The sequence below is a fragment of the Rhincodon typus genome, chromosome 1 (genome assembly GCF_021869965.1).
Source record: "Rhincodon typus isolate 14 chromosome 1, sRhiTyp1.1, whole genome shotgun sequence".
In the NCBI taxonomy this organism is placed as follows: domain Eukaryota; kingdom Metazoa; phylum Chordata; class Chondrichthyes; order Orectolobiformes; family Rhincodontidae; genus Rhincodon; species Rhincodon typus.
In genome coordinates, this window is record NC_063332.1 from 141,666,122 (window position 1) to 141,688,875 (window position 22,754).

Below are 22,754 nucleotides of genomic sequence, written 5' to 3' on the forward strand. Positions count from 1 at the left end.
ATGATGAACTTTGTCTTAATTTTACTTTTGATTTATTATTATGTTTGACTTCTTTCATTGATCTAGTTATCTAAATGCAGCAAGACCTGGACAATACCCAGGCTTGGGCTGACAAGTAGCCAGTTTGTGCCACACAAATGTCTGGCAATGATATCTCCATCAAGAGGGAACCTAACTATTGCCTCGCAATATTCAATGGGAAATCACATTGAAACTCCCGCTGTCAACATTACTGTTACCATTGTCCAGAAACTGAACTTCACTCACCATATAAATACTGTGGATACAAAGCACGTCAGAAACGAGGAATACTGAAGTGAGTAATTCATCTTTTGATGCTCCAAAGCCTATCCACCACCTACAAGACACAAGTCAGAAGTGTGATGGAATACTCCCCACTTGCCTGGATGACTGCAGTTCCAACAACACTCATTGACATTATTCAGCACAGTGCAGGCTGCTTGATAGGTACTGCATCCGCAATCGTTCACTCCAACCACCGCTGACTCTCAGTAGTAGCGGTGTGTACTGTCTGTAAAGCGCATTGCAAAAATTCACCAAGAATTCTTGGACAGCACCTTTCAATCATTCAACAACTTCCATCTGGAAGAACAAGGGCAGCAGATATGTGGGATACCATCATCTCCAAGTTTCTCACCTAGCTGTACTGACCTGGAAATACATCGCCGTTTCTTCAGTATCATTGGATCAAAATCATGGAATTTCCTGTTTAATGACATTGTGATCTACCTAAAGCACATAGACTTCAGCAGTCCAAGAGGGCAGCTCACCACAACCTTCTAAAGGGCAACTAGGAACGGGGAATAATTGCTGGCCGAGACAGCAATACCCATGTCCAATGAATGAAGTAAAAAAAATGACTCACTGATAGAAAGTTGCATACTGAATTAAACCAACTGTGTTCATAGCTTCCTATATCTGACATATTGCTGATTTTAAACGAGTCTAATTAGTTTCTGTGGGAGGTCTTGTGTCTCACTGGGTGAGTCAGAAGCTTCAAGTTCATGTCCCATTATAGTGTATGAAAAAGCTAAGCTTTTTCGTAATGCAGCCCAACAGGTTACCCATCTACCTGCAGATCCTTCCAACACATGCTGAAGGCAGGCAGTGAGAGTGGGAGAGATTCTTGTTCAGCCATTTGTTGGAGCCTCTGACTTTCCATCACTCCAAACCATAAAGTAGGTGTAAAGGGCATGTTGCTAGAGCAACTTGTACTCCCTGAATGAACTGTAACAACACCACCGTCAAGCAACTGCCAACTGGGCTCATCAATATGGCTTTGTGTTGTGGTTAAGCAGCTTGTCATGGAGGAAGGGAAATTGTTTCTCATGCTTGATGGATAGTATCATTCAAACATAGTTCAAATATATTCTGTTAGATTGCTATTTTAAAAATAGCTTTAGAGCTTATCAAGGTTTTAATTGCCGTGAATAAATCATAATCTGATTTATGTTTTTGTAGGCATTAATCATTCCAATTTATGTAATACATGGATCAAATACAGGATAAATATTTCCTAAACTGTCTCAGCATTGTCATGTAACCACAACCTCAGAATAACACTTTCTGTCGCTAATCCTTGCCCTTCTGCTGCATCTGAAATTACTTTACTGTCAATGAATATGACACGTAGTAGATCTGTGAGCTGCATGAATTGGTACATTAATTTCATTTAAAGGTGTTTCAGAATGGAAATCTTGAAATTCAACAATGAGAAGTAAATAGACGTATAATGAATTCTCAGTTCTTTTCTTTTGGATTATATGTGGAACTGTGTGATAGTCAGAGTGAAAACGGTGGTTTAAAACAGTGCATTCATATGCATTCATATAGCATTGGTTTGTCTAACAAGAAGCTTCCCAAAGGGTTAGGTGAAGCCCCTGAAGTCACTGTTCAAAATACTTTTGTGTCATTGGTAAGTAACACAGACTAAGTTGCAAGGATTCAGTTCACTTGAAAATCTCATGCAGGTTTATTTAATAACTCAGACTATAACTTGCAGCTACAGTTAACTAGGTATGCAACCTGACTCTGAAATGTCCCTGTTGAACTCTATATAGCAGCTGTCATATGATTTCATCCTGGTCTTTGACTCATTAGTGTCCAGCTCTTAAAGCAATAAATCACTGATTATTTAATCTTCTTTCTGTGCTGGACACTTTATTCCATTTAACGTTGTGGCTGTGTGTGAATGAGGACCCAATTGACTGCACTGAGGCCACATGCTTGATGTCATGTCTTTATTATCTGAAGTAAGTAACCTACATTTTAATTGGAGGGGTATACTCTTGTACTAAACAAAACTTAAACTTTTGTTATGACTGACTAAGAAGAATGGAAATATCTCCTCAACCAGTTGTAACAAAATTGGGGAATTGTCACCCGAGATATTTCCCACAGGCTATCAAAAGTATTAGAGTGTAGAACATAAATTGTTACTTCTAAAGTCTTTAAAACAAAACTGCAAAAGTTTTTCTTGGGTCTCCAATATTAAATTGTTAAGATGTCTTCATTTGATGTAATATTTTCATGGTACAGAATGAGAAATTACAAGGAGTTATGGTCACTGTCCTTGGAAGAACTAGAAAAGGTGCAGCGAGAGGTGGAGTTTCACCCAGAAAGCCAGGAAAACAGAGATTACAAAATGGTTGGTGAAACGTCTCGAAGTTGGAATTGAGGATACTAAAACAATAAATAAAAATTGGAGCAGCAGAGTTTAGAACTAGGACTCCAACAGGAAAAAAGGAAAGAAAATTCCAGGAACAGAAAAAGAGACGGAGAGGCAGGGATGAGAATAAACAAAAGGCAAGAACCGAGAGAAGAGAGGATTTAAGGAAGGGCAAAGAAAAAGGGAGTTTAAAATGAAACAGCTTGAGTTGGGAAAGGAGAATCCCAACATATTCAATGAAGGCAACTTAGGTGAGAGAACCACTCTTACCTCAACTTAATGACTGAGGTATTCATGTTTACCCATTTAATCCCTAAATTTGATGAAGAGGTAGACATTTATTTATCTTTATCTATTTCAAATGGCTAACATCACAGTTAAAATGGTCAGTCCAACAATGAACACTGCTTTGCATATTAAGCTGGAATGAAAAGCTTCCAACGTTTACTCTGCCCATCCTGAGGAGAGTGCAACCAGCTATAAGGCAACGAAACAATTACTTTAAGTGTACACCAGTCAGTGCCAGAAGAAATTCTATACTGTCAGGAAACAGCCTAACCAGACACACCTGGAATTTGAATAGCTTAAGCATTTCCTTTTGACCAGTGGAAATGGGCAAATAAAATTGAGGCCACTTACAAAAGCCTTTGTGGGCTAAATATTCTCGAGCAGTTCAAGCACACCATACGTGTCATAATTTGTACTATTAGAGGAACAGAGGGTAGAAGACCCCTACAAGTTGCCATTCTGGCTGACGACTATGAATTAATACACAGACCCATGACTCCAGATAGACTGGAGTCTAGAAACTTTCACAGACCAGAGACAGACATGGAAGAGGTAGATACCCCTAAGACAGTTGGAGAAAAAATGACGGTCAGGCAGAGAAAACAGAACCATCACAAATCATTAGAAGTATCTGGATGGGAGATAGTTGGAAACTGCCTCAAGTGCTTCCAGTACTAAAGACCATGTATAGAAAATTATTGGTTCAGGTGTCTTACAGAAACTCAGGCTGCAGAACCAATGTCTGTAGAATTAAAGTTGGTCAGTGTCAACTTAAGCATGACTGTTGACCAGGCTAGCCTGTCAAATTTTGTGTTCAGTGAAAAAGAGGTGACTGTTTTAAACAGCTAGAGAGAGAAATTAGCATTTTCTGAGACACCATATGCTCACAAACTATGACAGTGCAGTTAACTTTCTTCTTGTGGAAAATTAAGACCCAAAAGACCCAAAAGAAAAGAAAACAAAGAGAAAAAGAAAAAGACCCACAGAGAAAAGAAGAAAACAAAGAGAAAGAAGGTGGATGGGAGCGGACAAGCCCCGAGCTCAGCCCACCTACTCCACCGCCATCTTGATGACCAATCATCAGCAAACATTCCCACTTCTGAAATTATGATGGATGAAAAGTCATTGATGAGGCAACTGAATATGGTGGGGCCTGGGACACCACTCTAAGGAACTCCTGCAGAGGTGGTCTGGAGCTGAGATAACTGACCTCCAAAAACCACAGCCATCTTCTTTTGTGTCAGGTATGACTCCAACCAGCGGAGTGGTTTCACCATGATTTCCATTGACTCTATCTAGATTTACTAAGATTCCTTGATGCTACATTAGTCAAATACAAATTTGATATCAAGGGTAGTCAATTTAAATGCCCCTCTGGAATTCAACTCTTTTGCCCTTGATTGAACCAAGGTTGTAATGAGGTCAGGAACTGAGAGGCCTTGGTGGACCCCAAACTGAGTGTCAGTAAGCAGACTATTGATGAGCAAGCGCTGCTTGATGGCATTTTAATAATACCTTCCATCACTTTACTGATGGTCAAGAGCAGACTTATGGGACAGGAACAAGTTGTTCTGTTTTTTTGTGTGTACTGGACACACTTGCACAGTTTTCCACATTATGGTGTAGATTTCAGTGTTGTAGCTTAACTTGAACATTTTGGATAAAGTAGCATCAGGTGCTGTACCATAAGTCTTCAGAACTGTTGCTGAAATGTTCTCAGAGTCCATGGCCTTTGTAGTATTCAGTTCCTCCAGTTATTTTTGGATATCACATGGTGCAAATTGAATTGATTGCAAACAGACAGCAGTGACCCTGGGACCTCTGAGGGAGTTGGATCATCCATTCTTCACTTTTGACAGAAAATTGTTGCAATTGCTTCAACCTTATCTTTTGCATTGTTGTGCTGGGTTCCCCTATCATTGAGGATGGGGATATTTGTAGAGCTGCCTCCTCCTGTGAGTTGTTTAATTGTTCACGACTAGATGTTGCAGGACTGCAGAACTTAGATTTGATCTATTGGCTGTGGAATCACTCTATGACTTTGCACCTGTGCTACAAAAATTCATGTTTTGTAGCATCACCGGGTTAGCATCTCATTTTTAGCTATTGTTGGTGCTGTTCCTGGCATGCCCTCCTCCATTCTTCATTGAATCAAGTTTGATCCCCTGGTTTGATAGTAAGGATAGAGTGGGGAATATGCCAGGGCATGATGTTTATAAATTGTGCTAGAATATGGCTTTGCTGCTGCTGATGGCCCATAGTGCCACATGTGTGTCCAATCTTGAGTTGTTAGATCTGTTCAAAGTCTATCTCATTTAAGTTGGAGATAGCACCACACAGTAGTATAGGGTATTCTCACTGTGATGACATATTCCATCTCCACAATGTGTGTGCAATGGTCACTCCTAGTGATACTGTCATGGACAGATAATTCTACAGCAGGCAAATTGTCAAGTATGTTTTTCCCTCTTGTTGAATCCCTCACCACCTATCACAGACCCAGTCTAGCAGCTATGTCCTTTAGAACTTGATCAGCTCGAACAGTAGTCTGCTGCCAAGCTACATTGAAGTCCCTCACCAGAGTACAATCTGCACCTTTGTCAACCTCAATGCTTCTTTGAAACCACACTTTCAAAATGGAGAAGTACTGATTCATGAGGGGAGAGGCTGGTACCTATTAATCAGTCAGAGGTTTGACTTCATGCCGTGAGACTTCATGGGGTCCAGAGTCAATATTGAGGACTTCTAAAACAACTTACTTCCGACTGTATGCCACTGTGCCACTTCCTTTTCTGGTTCTGTTCTGCTCATCTGATGATGATTGCATTGTCAGTGACATTATACTTAAGATACAATTCCATGAATGTGTGACTGTGTCAGGCTGTTGCTTGATACATTTCTGTGACAGCTCTCTTAATTTTCACACTAGCCCCTGGATCTTGGTAAGGAGGACTTTGCAGTGTCAACAGGGCTAAGTTTGCTGTTGTCATTTCTGATGTGTTAGTCAATGGCAGTGCCCCACCCACTTTCATTACTTTTCTTGAGACTTGTTAGCAGTTGATAAAACAGAATGGCTTGTTGGACATTTTAGAGGTCAGTTAAGAGTCAGCCGCATTGCGGTGGGTCTGTTGTCACCTCAGCCAGAGCAGTAAGACGGTAGATTTCCTTCCATTACATTCATGAACCAGATGGGCTTTTTATAACAATGATTTAATGATCATAATTAGATTTTTAACTACAGATTTTATTAAATTTAAATTTCCGAGGTCTTCAGATCATTACCTGGGGCTCTGCTTTACTAATCCAGTGAAAATACCATTATGCCATTTCTTCCCCAAGAGGTGCATCATAATGTCATCTTGAAGGAGGTAAGAACATTCAGAAATCTCATTATGGTTCCTGTAAAAAAAGTTCCTGTCTCACCAAAAGGGACTGAATTCCTCACAGAAGCTCATCAGTTCTTAGATGATGAAAACTAGATTGATGCTGTGTACATGATCTTTCATTAATCTTTGATAAAGTGACATAGAAAAGGCTGAATAAGGGTCTAGGCCCAAAACGTCAGCCTTCCTGCTCCTCTGATGCTGCTTGGCCTGCTGTGTTCATCCAGCTCTACACCTTGTTATCTCAGATTCTCCAGTATCTGCAGTTCCTACTATCTCTGAAGCTATTATGTAAGGTTGTGACTTGATGCTCAGATACTCACTTGGGTAAGGAACTCATGGTTGACTAGACTGAGGGTAATTGTTGAGGCTTGCATGGGAATTAATTACTCATGAACTTGTGCAGAGATCAGATTAAGCACGTCGTTCTGCTTCATTTTATAAAAGTTCAAATGAAAATTTTAAGGGAATTATCCACACTACTTCCATGCTGTAATGATTTTGTGATACTGTCTGCAAGTTTGCAAATGACACAAAAGACCTTAAATAAAAAGATTGCAGTTGGAATTAGATACATTGAGAAAATGGACCTATGTCTAACAGATGTCTCTTAATGTAGAGATATAACCCTTCATTTGTATGAGACCTGGGTAAGGCCACAGCGTGATGGATCAGTGGTTAACACTGCTGCCTCACAGCACCAGGAACCTGGGTTTGATTCCAGCCTCGGGTGACTGTCTGTGTGGATTTTGTGCATACTCCACATGTCTGCATGGGTTTGCTCTGGTTTCCTCCCTCAGTCCAAAGATGTGCAGGTTAGGTAGAATGGGCTATGCTAAATTGTCCATAGTGTCTAGGGTGGGAAATGTAGGGGGTGGGTCTGGTTTGGATGCTCTTTGGAGGGTCAGTGTGGACTCGATGGGCCAAATGGCCTGCTTCCACACTGTAGGAATTCCATGTTATTTTATTCTATTCTATGTAGAATATGTGTACTGTTAGAATATTCACATAATTGTGAATAATCAATGCATTTTAATGGGTTCACGAAAGGATTGTTACGTTGATAATCTAGTTTAAGGGCCACAAGTAGTCAACAAGTTTAGAATACTGAAGTATTTTGATGATGCAAAGACTGAGACATGTGGAGATGCAATTGGGATTTTTAAAATAAAGGCAGAATTAGTTTTGATCCATGTGGGTAAGCTATTTCAGCCAGATAGATCAGTGAGGAGCAGGAAAAACATCCAGAAAGTGTATAATTCTGTGCTTGGAGGAACTTCTTTTCAAAAAGTTCTCAATCTTGCGGATAAAATGTTAGCATACTCAGCAGCTCCAAGTTTTAAAAGGAATGTTATTGCAAAGTGACAAGCAGACTGCTTGTAGCTGAGTTTTTCTATTCATTCTTGGGAACCAAGTTTGGTTGGCAAGGCCACCATTTAATGTCAATTCATATTTGCAAAGATGGTGGTGAGCATTTTTTTAATAGTTGGAGTCTGTGTGGTATAGGTACACCCACAGTCCTGTCATGGATGCAGCCCCAGGACTTTGATCCAGTGATAGTGAAGGAATGGTAATAACATTCCAAGTTGGGATGGCGTGTGCCTTGGAGAACATGCAGGTGGTGGTGTTATAGATCTGCCACAATCTTCCTAAGTGATAAGAGGCCAGGACATTGCTCAAAAAGGAGCCTTGCTGAGTTAATACAAGAGGAAATTGAGGCAATGGATGGGGTAACAATCATACAAGCAGTTTTATCCTGGATGGGGTCAAGCAACAGAATGTTGTTGGAATTGCACTCATTTAGGCAAATGGAGAATATTCTGTCACACACCTGATTTGTGACACGTGAGTTGTGAACAGCCTTTGAGGAGACAGGAGGTAAGTTACTCACCACAAAATTCCTAGTTAATAAAAGCAAAATTTTGTAGATGCTAGAAATCTGAAATAAAAATAAAAATAGAAAATGCTGGAGAAATTCAGCAGGTTGGGCAACATCTATGGGGAGAGAAATGAAATTACTGTTTTGAATCCAAGGACTCTTCTTCGTAACAGAGTTCCCAGCCTTTAACCTGCTCTTGTATCTGCATTATTTATATGGCTGGTCTAGTTTGTTTCTGGTTAACGGTAACCTCCAGGATGTTGATGGAGGAGGAAAATTATGGTGGTAATACCATTGAATGTCAAGAGGGATAGTTAATTCCCACTTTTTGTAAATGGTCATTGCCAGGCACTTTTGTTGGATCAACTTTACTTCCCAATTGCCAGCCCAGCCCTAAATGTTATCTAGCTGTATCTAAAAATCCATGGCTGGCTTCTGTATGAGAAAGCGTGAATGGTAATGAACAGGGCACCAGCATCAATGAACATCCCCACTTCTGACCTTATAACAAAGGGAAGGCGAATCATTGGGGTTGTGTTCCCCATCATTTTGCCTTTCTATGTGATGTTGTCAGAAGACTGTATAAGAGTACCATCTTGTTGGGGCAGGTTCAGTTGAACAGCCCCTCTTTCTCTGTAATTTGGTAAATAAGTAAATAGAAAAAAGTTCTTCGTTCCCAATCTGACCTCCATTATGACAACTGGATTACCAAAGAACTCTTCCATGTCTTTCACTCTATTTACTTACTGAATCTTACATTCTGTGCTTTTAAATCTGCCATCCATTAGAGAAATGAGACAGAAATAATAAGGTGTAGAGCTGGATGAATACAGCAGGCCAGGCAGCATCAGAGGAGCAGGAAAGCTGATGTTTCGGGTCTGGCCTGCCGCATTCATCCAGCTCCATACCTCACTATCTCAGACTCCAGCATCGGTAGCTCCTACTATCTCAGAGAAATGAGATAGCTTGTTTGAGTGGTTCAAATCTTGAAGTCCACCTTCTCCTTGCAAGACAGTGATTGTAATTCCTACTTTCTTGGTCAGCCATTACTAGATTTTCTTCCCCAACATACATTGAATGTATTTTGATTGTAATATGCTGCCTTTTATCAGCTCTAACCTATGCTCCTGTTAAAAATACTAACCTTCACAGATGAAGATTCCTGATCAGAACAAAGCATTGGAGGCTTCAAGATGTGACAGATTTCAGTCATAAGAGTCTAACCAGAGCAAGGGTGAGTGTAGAGTTAAGGTTGAGTGTAATACAGATGGAGGTTGAGGATGAGTGAGTGTGTAGGGTTGGGGAAGAGGGAGGAGTTGAGGGAAAGTGAGGGGTTTAGTGTGACTGTGTGGTTGAGGGTGAATGAAGAATTGAGGGTGTGTGGAGTGAGGGTGTGTGATGGTGTGTGGGTTATGGATGTGAGTGTGATTTTGAGGACAAGTTTGAAGGGGGTGGGGGGCTGAGTGTGTGTGCGAGTTTGTCAGTGTGAAGTTGAGGCTGCTTGATCAGACTGTTTCTGAAAGTGATAAAAAGGACACTGTCTTATCACCTCCACAGCAATTCCTCGTTTAACACCAACATTTTTCAGACTCACCCCATGAGCTCTCGTTATATCTTATGGAAAGAAGCGGATCGTCTGTCTCCAGAGATAACAAGATATAGATCTGGATGAACACAGCAGGCCAAGCAGCATCAGAGGAGCTGGAAAGCTGACGTTTCGGGTCTAGACCCATCTGTCTCCAGACTGCATCTCGTAAAGGTCCGAGCTCCTGCTTGATTCGTCTCACAGCGACAGTCTCATTTGGAAACAGGCTTTGACACAGAGCAGTTTGAACTCACAGCCAAGAGGTTTAATCGCGCTGGAATTGATTGGACATGAAGTTTGAAATACTCTGCTTTTCTTTGGTGGTCGGGACAAGTGGTAAGTCAGAACTGGATGGAATAACAGCCGTGTCTGAAGTATTGAATTTCTGATATGAAATCAATAGTGCTCCTGTTTGGCCATGTATATGCGACCGGAATGATATGTACCAGCATGCAAGCTTATAGATTTTTAGACTTCTTTGCCTATAACTACTTAGCAAAACGCGGCTAAATGTTAAAGATGATTCTCGCGATTACAAGGATACACTGCACACAATTTCTAAAGTTTATTGAGGGTTCAATAGGAATAAAAAGGATTTTAAAGATGCTTCAGTAGACGACTGAAAAGTTATTTTTGGTCAACATAAGGCAGTAAAAGTTGTTGTGAGAGAACAGAGGAGGAACAGAGGAGTTGGGGGAAGGAGCAGAAAACCAGATACTAAAGGATAAATCGCTGATTCTTAATGGTTACTGCGTTGGGGTGAGGCTAATTGAGGACGTTGGGAGCTCTTTCAGAAGCCGCCATCTGCTGGTACCTCAGGAGTTGCATTCAGCCACAACAATAGCGGCTCGTTATTAAAATCATAGCATGTATTGACGAAACGACGTTGCCTATGGAATAATGTTTTCTTTTGCCTCTACATTGCGATCCGTCCACGTCATGTTATTTTGTTTTCGCTAAATATACTACACTTAAATTAACTATTATGTTCCTTTCTAAACGAATTGATTGATTTGTTTTAATATGCCCTTGTTTTCTGGTTTTCTGTTGAAATTGAAAATGACGCACTGCTATTTGTAATTTTGCTTGGGTGAGAGAGCTGGTGTTCAGAATATCATGTGCAACACTCCTATTGGGAAGTGGGCAAAACAGTAAAGGGAAACAACCATACATTTAATTTTCTGAAGAAGGGTCCAGACCCGAAACGTCAGCTTTCCTGCTCCTCTGATGCTGCTTGGCCTGCTGTGTTCATCCAGCTCTACACCTTGTTATCACACATTTAATGTCCTGTGTTTATGTGTGTGTGTCAGCACCTGAGTCCACATAATATCCATAAAAATAAAATAATTTATATTCGTATGGGGTATTTTACAAACTCCGTGTCCCAAAGTCTTTTTAAGGTAATAAAGTATTTTTGGAAAGTAGTTACTGTCGTATTCCTACTGACCAATCACAATAACCCCGACCTTCATCCACCTATCGCCACCCCACCTACTCTTCCCCCAGCACGATCCCCCTCCTCTATTTAGTTCTGGGCTCCCTTTCCCTTCCCCAGCCCAGGCGAAGGGTTTCGCCCCAAACGTTGACTTTCCTGCTCTTCCGATGCTGCCTGACCTGCTGTGCATTTCCAAATTCACATCTATTGACTGAAACATGGCAACAAGGGATGTGTAGCTAGGTGGATTAGCGAGAGGAAATGTAGGGTTACAGGGTTAGGGTAGAGGGTTGGGTGTGGGTGGAATGCACTTCGGAGGGCCAGTCTGGACCCGACGGGCAGAATGGCCTACTTTCACATTGTGGAGATTCTATAAATGTGCACAAAAAGAATTGCTCCTAACAGCAGAATCGCAATAATCAGATAATCTGTTTCAAGAAGACTGTTGGATAAATACTAAGTAATACCCTTACTATATATGCCATAGAACCTTTTACAACCTAGTAAGGCAGATGGTCCTTTCTTTAATGGCGTATCTCGAAAACTGCCACCTCAGCTGCATTGAAGTGCCAGCCTTGAGCTTATGCTCACATCTCCAAAAACCAAGGCTTTTTAACCTGGAAGGACGATTGCTACCAGTAAGTCATGAATGACTTTTCAGAAAAATCTTATCTCCCTAGAATTTTAAATTGTAAAAGTAGAACTAGATTTGCAATAAATTTCCATTGATTTGTGTTTTTACATCCATGATTACTACAGCAACAGAGTAATCCTTAGAAAGCCTGTCATTCAGCAAGTTCAGAGAGTGCAAGTCAATTAAGATTTTGAGGTAACTTTTTCTGGGAATTGGGTGCAATTGAAAGGCAACAGCACTAGGAAATGAGGACAGTGAGAGAAAATTATTTGTAGTCACACAACGAAGACACACCCAGGAACAAAGTGTCCAGATGAAAAACAATAGATAATTAAATAGGAATGTGACATCAATATGCAAATGATTAATAAAATAATTAATGCAAAACATTTTTTAGTGTTGCAATTAGTGCATTATAAACACTGTCTGATATTTTTGTCACTTGATGTCATTCGTAACCCTCATTAAGTTTGGAATTTAAAATTAGGTCGTAGTCTGCTAACTTCATTATGTATAATTGATTACAATGTCATTGGAATCCCTTCAATTGTATAAACTAACAGAAAACAGCTACATTTAAAGAGAATTGCTTCAACAAAAGGTGTATAATTCAAAATTTGAACTATCATTTAATGTAATGCCACAGCCTTGAAATTATTTCCAAATATATTTTTACTTTATATTTTTAATGTATAAACTGTGATGTTTAAAGGGATATCTTGCAATGAGCTCTAGCATTCAGCAAACTCAAGATGAAATTATGGTCTGTTGGATGGAGCGGCCTCAATGGACAGAATAATCTTTTCTCACCACATGTTAAACAAGGCTTAGTTAATATCATGGCTGCAAATTTATTATGCAATGGCTCACAGTCAATTGCTTGGAAATGATTTGACTAGTAAATAACATGTGTAGGTTATCTATTTGAGTTGTACTGTGCTATATCACTAAAACATATTTTATAGCAGAAGGCATTGCTTGAGTTGTTTAGTGCAGTTTTTATTATACTTGCAAGAATTTGTAGAAACATACATGTTATGAAAGCATTGTACATTTTGATAGCATTGTACTTGTAAAAGAAGCACATTAGTATTTTTACGAATCTTGACATGGCTTTGTCTGCATTAGGGTGATAAGAATTCATGTACTTGTCCTTGTTTCCAGTACTGAGTTGAGTTGGGAATTAAGGGTTCCAGCCTTCTAGTGATTATTTTGGCTGAGATCAATGTTTTGGCCTGTTTAGTGTGAGTCATGCAAGGCTTAGTTCCTCTCCTTAGCTGTTCTGCTTTGCCAATCTGGGTATTGGAACAGAGGTAAAAGATTCTGCTGATAGTCTTCAAATATTGCTTGGTAGTTCATAGGTTTGAGATTGAGGCGATCTGATCAGATAGATTTAAAAAGGTGTTTCAGCCATTTTTGTCTTGAATTTTTAACTGCAGTCCACTGCAGAGGAGAGATGTAACTACCCAAACTCAAGTAGTTTATCCATATCATCTCAACCCTGAGCTATGTTACATTAATGGAACAATGAATACAAATGTCACAAATTCTTGCCATTTTCCATGATAAGTTTACTAATTCTGATTTTTGCGCAAGTAGAGCAATTGCAGCTATCCTTTATGTATCATAAAACTTAGGCAGAAGTGGCTTCAGAATTTATATTATTAGCTGACATAGGAAACAAATATTTCATTTTTGGAATATATTATTTTTATTATTATCATGTACTAAACTATTTGCCAAATAACATTTAAATCACTGCAAAGAGATTAAGCTCAGGTGGGCATGTGTAGTTATTGCAGTCTATTAATCAAGGCCGCATTAAAGCCAATTACGATGAGAAGCTAGCAGTGCAATAAACCACATGGCACGGTTGCATGGGACAGTGCCATGGGAAGATTGGGTAGTGTTGGTGGTCATCGAGGAATGGACTAGAGTGTCCCAGAGGGAACGGTATGTAAAATGCAGACAGGAGAGTGAGGGGAAGATATCTTCAGTGGTGGCACTCTGCTGAAGTCAACTGAAATAGTGGCGGATGCTCCTTTGAATGCAGAGGCTGGTGGGATGAAAAGTGAGGATAAGAGGGACCCAGTCATGCTGTTGTGAGTGATGAGAAAGGGCAGGGGAAGAAGCACAGGTGATATGTCAGATGTGGTTGAGGGCCCTGTCAACCACAGTGGGCGGGAAACCATGGTTATGGAAAAAAACACATGCCCAATACCAACCAATAGCTGACTTCAATAATCGTGAAGTGCTTCAAGAGGCTGGTCATGGCCCACATCAGCTCCAGTCTCCCAACCTGTCTCGATCCCCTACAGTTTGCCTACTGACATAACAGATCCACAGAGAATGCTATATCCCTAGCCCTGCACTCATCCCTGGAACATCTGGGCAACAAAGACACCTATGTCACACTCCTGCTCATTGACTACAGTTCTACCTTCAACACCATTATCCCCTCCAGACTGATTTCAAAACTGCATGACCTTGGTCTTGGCTCCGCCCTCTGCAATTTGATCCTAAGCTTTCTGACCCAAAGGCTGCAGTCAGTGAGGATAGTTAACTGCATCTCGTCCACAATAACACTCAACACTGGAGCCCCCCAACGATGCGTCCTCAACCCTCTACTATACTCCCTGTATACCTACAACTGTGTTGCCAAATTTTGAACAAATGCCATCTAAAAATTTGCTGACGACACCACTGTAGTAGGATGCCTATCTAAGAACAATGAGTCAAAATACAGAAGGGAAACAGAGGGCTTGGTGACGTGGAGCAATGAAAACAATCTGTCTCTCAACGTTGGCAAAACTAACGAACTGATCATCGACTTCAGAAAGAAAGGAGGAGAACATGCCCCCATCTACATCAATGGAACTGAGGTTGAGAGGGTGAAGAGCATCAAGTTCCTCGGAATGATGAAAATCGACGACCTCTCCTGGACTTCACAAGTAAATGCGACAGTCAAGAAGGCACAACAGCACCTCTTCTTCCTCAGGCAGCTTAGGAAATTTGGCATGTCCATAAGGTCCCTCACCAACTTCTACAGATGCACCCATTGAAAGCATTCTGTCTGGGTGCATAACGGCCTGGTATGGCAACCACTCTCTCCAAGACCGTAAGAAACTACAGAAGATGGTGTGCACAGCCCAGACCATCACAGAAGCCAACTTTCCATCCATGGACTCCATTTACATGGCTCGCTGCCATGGAAAGGCGGCCAACATCATCAAAGACCCATTACACTCTGGTAATGACCTCCTACAACCTCTTATGTCAGGCAGAAGACACAGAAGCCTGAACACACGCACAGCAGGTTCAGAAACAGCTTCTTTCCGGCCTTTTTCAGACTGTTGAATGGACTCTAGCCTCAAATAATGTAACCTGCAATGTAACTTGTATGCCTCTAAATCTTTTTGATCTGTATATCCTTTGCTTGCTGTGATCTTCCATGTACGGCTCATAAACAAAGCTTTTCACTGTATTTTGGTATATGTGGCAATAAAATCAATCAATCAATCAATCAAGGAAGCCATGTCAGTTACGCTGTTTTGAAAGGTGGCACCATCCAAACAGATACGATGTAAGCAAAGGAATTGGGAGAATGGGATAGAATTCTTACAGAATGTGGGATGTGAAGAGCTGGGTGGCAAAGGCAGTTATGGGAGTCAGTGGCTTTGTAGTGGATGGCAGTGGACTATGTGCTTAGTGCATGGACACAAAAGGCTGACACAAGGGATCTCGTGCCATTCGAGGAGCTGACAGCTGGACAGACCTCTAGCTGATTGACAGACAGCTGATTCTAAAGATGCAGTGAGAATATCAGCAGTCAATTTGCGAGGTACATCCAAAGCTAGACATCAAAGACTTAAAAACCCTATTTTGTTTTAGGCCTTGTTATGTAAATTGACAGTGTAGTTTGATCGTTCTCTCCAAGTGATGAAGAAAATGGATAAAACAGCTTCAGATGCTGCAGATATATGGAAAAAGATTGATTTGATGAGAATGTTGAAAGCATCTCCCAGCTTCTAAAACAAAACAGCTTGTTATGTGCAAGTCCTCGAGCAGCTTCATAGTCAACAACTCAGTGTCAAGCCTCTGAAACTACTAAACACATGCTCAAATGTACTTAAGGGGAAACGCAGAATGACTGGTGTGATGCAAATGTTGACAAGTTGCAACATCTGTGCTAAGATGAAAGATGTGTTTTTACAATATATTGAAGACTGTACGTAGCTCGGAGACCGTAAGGACTGCGGATGCTGGAAGCCAGAACTGACGAAGGGTTTCAGCGAAAAATGTTGACTTAAATGCTGTTCAGATTCTGTTTAACCTGCTGTGCTTTTCCAGCCTCACATTGTACATAGCTCACCCACCACAACATTTGCTCCTATTCTAATAACCAAGTGAGGTGAACTAATCATTAATAAGGCAGTTGTAAAGAAAGGTAGTGTAACCACTTCACTAAAATCGTCAACAGAAACTCCCACATTTTAGCAGATTCTGTATATCAAATTGAGCAGTTGCCTGAGAAAGGAAGTGTCCTTTCCTCTTTCCACTCATGAGGTGAAAATGACAATCAGATCAATTAAATAAAACACAGAAGGCATTCCAGCAGAGATTTTGAAGTGTAGTACTACAGACCTGATAAACAAAATTACAACAATCTTCAAGAGAAGAACAGAGAGGCATCCACAGGAGCTCAAGGATACCAACATGGTCAGCAACTGAATATAAACATTAGGGAAGAAAATGTGAGGGGGATGGTAAGTAAGTTTGTGGATGACACAAAGATTGGCCGGGTGGTTGACGGTAAGGAGGAAAGTGTTAGGTTACAGAAGGATACAGATGGATTGGTCAGTTAGGCAGATCATGGTCTGATGGACTTTAACCCTGAAATGTGAGGTGATGCACTTTAGAAGAATTAACAAGACAAGGGAGGATTCAATGAATGACAGGTCTAAAGGGAGCTCAGATGAACAGACAGATGGACAGAGTGTTTATCTACAAATCCCTGAAGGCAGCATGTCAGGTTAATAGGGTAGTTAAGAATGCATACAGTACACTGCCTTCATCAGTAAGGGAATAGATTATAAAAGTAGGGAGGTTATATTGAAGCTGTACAGACCTTTGGTTCAGCCACAGCTGGAGCACTGAGTGCAGTTCTGGTCAACATACTTTTGGAAGAATGTCATTGCAGTAGAAAGGGTGCAAAGGAGATTCACCACATTGTGAGATAACAAGGTGTAGAGCTGGATGAACACAGCAGGCCAAGCAGCATCAGAGGAGCAGGAAGGCTGACGTTTCGGGCCTAGACCCTTCTTCAGAAATGGCGGAGGGGAAGGGGTTTCTGAAATAAATAGGAAGAGAGGGGGAGGCGGATAGAAAATGGATAGAGAAGAAGATAGGTGGAGAGGAGACAGACAGGTCAAAGAGGCGGGTATGGAGCCAGTAAAGGTGAGTGTAGGTGGGGAGTTAGGGAGGTGATAGGTCAGTCCAGGGAGGACGGACAGGTCAAGGGGGCGGGATGAGGTTAGTTGGTAGGAGATGGGGGTGGGGCTTGAGGTGGGAGGAGGGGATAGGTGGGAGGAAGGACAGGTTAGGGAGGCGGGGACAAGCTGGGCTGGTTTTGGGATGCGGTAGGGGGAGGGGAGATTTTGAAGCTTGTGAAGTCCACGTTGATACCATTGGGCTGCAGCGTTCCCAAGCAGAATATAAGTTGCTGTTCCTGCAACCTTTGGGTGGCATCGTTGTGGCACTGCAGGAGGCCCAGGAAGGACATGTCGTCTGAGGAATGGGAGGGGGAGTTGAAATGGTTCGCGACTGGGAGGTGCAGTGGGATGGAACAGTTTAACTATGAAAAGAGGGTGGATAAGCCTTGGGCTGTTTTCTTTTGAGGTTGCTGATCGTATTTAATTGAGGCTCAAGTGCAGATTTGTTTTGCATATCATGCCAGCGCGACCAGTGGGCAAAATAATTGCTCCATTGACTTCATTTAGGACATAAGTCAAGTTTCTCAACCCAAATATTTACTGTTAAGACTATATTGAAATGTTATTAATATAAATTTTGTAGCTTTTTACTCTAAGTTTTGCTTTCTCCAATGGATCAATCTTTCATGCCTTATTTTTGTTTTCATTCTTTTGTTTTACAATAATATAAAATATTTTGGGGAACCACATACTGGTTCATTAGAGAAAGATAAAGGATGAAATAATATGTTCAAGGGCAACTCAGTATGGGAAATAAAATGCTGGCCAGCCAATGATGTCCACATCCCACAAGTGAATTAAAAAAAGGTACTCCCTCTAGATTGTCAAAGGAATAAGAATACTAAAGTTTTAAAAAGTCTCACATGTTGAGCTAAATCTTATAATATTTTTGCTAAGTGTCAATTTCCTCGTGGCAGGTGGCAGGATAGGAAGCTGCATATTAATGAGGTGAGATTTGCAGTTAATGAGATTGACAACAAACAGTGATTCCCATTGAAAGGCTTCTCATCACTCCTGCAAGAAACTCAGCTCGATGATCAGAACTTTGTTTGAACGTGCTCTCAAGTTGCTCAATTTGAGTAGATTGCTCCCAACGTCGAAAAAGGCCTTGACCAACTTCTCACATGATTTTTTTCGCACATTTCCTGCCATTGCCCAGACTGTTCAGAACCCTATAAGATTCCATCCATTGTGTCACTAAGGAATACAAATTAAGATTTAGAACTATATTGTCTATCTGGTTATACTATGACAGCCATACTGTGGTATTACAGCTCCTTAAACTCATGACATATATATTGGCACAGTGTTAGAATTGTGTGATTCGTAAAATTATTATATTTCAAGATAGTCGATTTAACTTCAGAGTAGATGAAGGACTTCATACAACCTGCTTTGCAATCTGCCTCACAATAAGCTTGGGAGCTTCTGATTGTTAATGATCATTTGATTGTTTTATTGAGGAGAAGGTGCAAGGGATTTATGCCTGGAGACAATGGCAGCAGTCTCTGCACTTACAGTGATTGGTCTCTGAGTCTCCCAAAGACCAAATAAGTTATAGGTATCAAGTTTTTATTCAATTTGATTTGATTTATTATTGTCACATGTACCTAGATACAGTGAAATGTTTTGTTTTGCATGCAGTACAGGCAGACCATACCATACAAAGTGCATAACGATAATAGAACAAAGCGAGGAATACAATGTTACTGCTGGTAAATGGTTGTGTTGTGAGCTGTATGTTTTCTCTTAATATAAAAGGGTAATTGAGGTAAAATATGGCTCAATGACAATTTTACCTGAATACAAGGTTAATGTGTTAACATTATCATGGGGATGAGGACAAAGGAAGCCATTTTTGAGACGGACTAACAGGTTTTTTTACAACAATGAATTCTTGGGTAGACAGAAGGAGGGAAATAAAGCTCCTTGATTTTGTGAGTTTCCACAGGTGGACGCGGCTGCAGATCTGTAGTTTAAGATACGCATTCTGCAGCCTTCCACAGGTTCTGGAAGATTGGTCAGCAGAGGGAAGAGGAATCATTGGAATAGGCTTTGATACTAGTGGTGAATTTAAGGAACTCTGAGGAAGGCATCTGGAGTTGGTCACTCAAAGTTATTACTCAGGGATAACACATACAGCTGCAAGTTAGCAAGTGACTGTGAACTGTTTCCTAACAGGACACTAATTCTGTGGAGAGTGCAACAGATAGTAAGTATAAAAGGGGAATTTTATTTCTATTGTTTAAAGTATAAGTTTCTTCGAAAAAGAAAATAATGTTCAGTTAATTGTTTCAAATCACTTTCAAAATGTTGTCCATTTCTACAACTCAGAAGAAAACAACTTGCTCGTTATTTGGTATTATTACTTGAAGAATGGGGGTATTTTTGAAGTATATGAATCCGCTGCTAACTGCTTTTCTGCCTTCTCATGTGTTGCTTATCAACTGTTTATTTAGTCTGTCTTTTGAAAGATTGATGAAGCACATGTTTGAAAGTCATATGTATGAAGGCCAAATCTTTTTATGTATAAAGTCCAATATCTATCAGAGCCATCTGAAGTAATGTTTCCTTTTTCAGAAAAGCCTTTCAGTAAGTCAACTATTTCTGCACTATTCATCACCTATGAGCTATAACAGTCAGCATAAACCAGCCAACAAGCACTGTTCTGGTGAAGTTCTATTGTCCCAACCTCTGAGCCAGGAGATCTGGGTTCAAGCCCCATCTGTTCAAGACGCATGTCATAACATATCTGTACAGCTTGATAAATATCTAAAAGAGTGAACAAATTCAATAACAGCAAGGAACTATCGGATTGTTAACACTGTGAGTTGTTTTAGTCAATTAGGAATGGGAGTAGGCCATTCAGCCCATCAAATCTGCCTTTCCATTTAATACAATCTTGTTGATTGTACACTTCATTGCCTTTTACCCATCTCATCCCTTAAATCCAATATACCTATCAAATTTACATTCTCAAAGACCAAGTTTCCACAGCCATCTTTGGTAGAGAATTCCAAAGGTTCATAACCCTCTGAATAAAAAATTGTGTCATCTCAGATTGAAGTAACATCCTCCTTATTTTTACTATTAAATCATGCTTCCTAGTTCTGGACTTCCTAACCAGGGGAAGTATCTTACCTGCATCTACCCTGTCTATCCCTTTAAGCATGTTAAACACTTCAATGAGATCTTTTCCCTTTCTTTGAAACTCTGGAGAATATAGGCCCAGTTTTCCCAGAGCCATTTTATATGACAGTTCCACCAGTGTGGAAACAAGTCTGGTGAACTTTCATTGCACTACCTCTATGGGCATAATATGTTTCCTGAGATAAGGAGACCAAAACTACACACAGTACTCCAGGCTCCGTCTAACCAGGCTCCTATACAATTGAAGCAAGACTTCACTACTCCTGTACTCAAATTATTTTGTAACAAAGATTAACATTCTATTAGTCTACCTAATAGCTTGCTGCACACGCATGTTAATGTTCAGCAACTTATCAACAAGGACACCTAGGTCCCTTTATACATCTACACTTTCCATCTCCATACAATTTAGAAATATTCTGTACCTCTGTGTCTCCTACCAAAGTGCCATTTGCCATGTTCTTCTCCATCCACTAAATCCGTCCAAATCTTTATGAAGCCACTTTATATCTTCCTCACAATCTACAATGCCGCTTTACTTTGTATCATTAGCAAATTGGAAACATTACATTTGGCCCCACTTCCAAATTATTGATATATATGTATTGTAAACAGTTGGAGTCCAAGCACTGATCCTTTCAATATCCCAGTTAGTCACGCCCTGCCAATGTGAGAATGACCCATTTACTTCTATTCGCTATTTCCTGTGTGTTAGCCAATCATTAATCCATGCTTGCGCATTATCTCCTATCCCATGTGCATTAGTTTTTCTAACTAGCCTTCAGTTGGGAGACTTCTTTCAAAAGACTTCTGAAAATCCAACAATACTACATCCTTCGACTTCCCTCTATCAATTTTGTTAATAACATCTTCAAAAAACTTCAAGTTCAACAAACGTGATTTCTAATTTGCATATCCATGCTGACTATTCCAAAATCATTATCATCCAAGCATCTATTTATCTCGTTCCTTATAACAGATTGAAAGCAAACTTGAGACTCGGCTTTGTTTCGCCTGTCTTTGGTATCCTAGTATCTTTTTGATTTTCAGTTATTAAATTGCTTAATTTAACTTAAACAAACTATTTTTCTTTCTGTGCTGTGGCTTTGGTTAAAATTACTGTTCACTGCAGTTGTTTGTCATTTTTCTCAATCTCAACCTAATGTCAAATTACATACCTCTTTCTTTACATCTGAGTGGAATCTACTAGCTCAGCTTGCATAGATTCCTCCTGAACTGAAGTAAGTCAAATTGGTTGTGACGACAATCATTCGATATGATTTTTCATTGTCTTCAATAATCAGGTTTTGGTGCCCTGTATGAATATTAAACAAAATCTGCCAGCTCTATTGACCTGTGAATTTAACCATTGGGAGCAATATTTCATTTTGTAATAGCATTGGTAAGAGTACTTTATGACAGATTATCAGTTTTATTGCTATTTATATAGTCTGATTATTTTTATAGTCAAATGAATTAAATTGATACCTTTACTGAAATTCTATCAAACCATTTCATGTGACTGGACACACAGCACAGCTTCTTCCTTTGTGTAAGTTTGCAGTTCATTTGTTTTTCTCTGTGGTGACTTCTTAAGAGGATATTTCTGGCAAATATTAATGTTTAAAAGATGAGTTATGTGTGCAGTTTATAAGTAAATTCCCCACAATATGGATTGCAAACAGCAACATGGATCTATTGGTCTATAGGGATCTGAACAACCTGAGCTACCTGGCAGGGTTTGTAGTAGAATTAGGCAAGAAGTCAAGTGAGGTCGATCTCAATGTGAGAAGCATCTCATTGTATCTTTTATGCATCTTCCGAGCATTGAGACGACTTTCTCACTAGGCAGTGGCGAGTTACAAATTAAGGGGATTATAGCCTGTTAACCACCTTATTAAGATCTCAACTCACCTCATTAATGTTCAGCTTTCTATCTTACCAAATGTGCCAAACAAGCTAGGAATCAAAAATTCTCGACATCAAATCAGAGTGGGTACCTGGTAACTATAGCTCCTTGCTTGTTTCAAAGGAACTCAATGTTGAACTTCAAGTGCAAACATCTCAGGACATGCTCTATGAACACTGGCCACTTGCCATACACACCCACAACCACTGACATTATCATCCGATATGTGGTAGCCTCTAAAAATGCCCATAGACCCTTCCGATTCACTTCTGTGCTTCAATACTGCATTGCAGGCTGAAACTGAGACTAC

The 22,754-nt window shown here is 40.3% G+C and overlaps 1 protein-coding gene across 1 annotated transcript in view; it reads left to right on the plus strand.

The window, feature by feature from the left end:
• Window positions 1-10,044: 10,044 nt before the first annotated feature.
• rxfp1 (relaxin family peptide receptor 1) overlaps window positions 10,045-22,754 on the plus strand; it is a 121,092-nt gene continuing 108,382 nt past the window's right edge. The window contains exon 1 of the mRNA XM_048599362.1: window positions 10,045-10,160. Within this exon, the coding sequence (XP_048455319.1) occupies window positions 10,115-10,160 (46 nt within the window). The 5' untranslated portion in view covers window positions 10,045-10,114. The remainder of the gene's footprint in view (window positions 10,161-22,754) is intronic.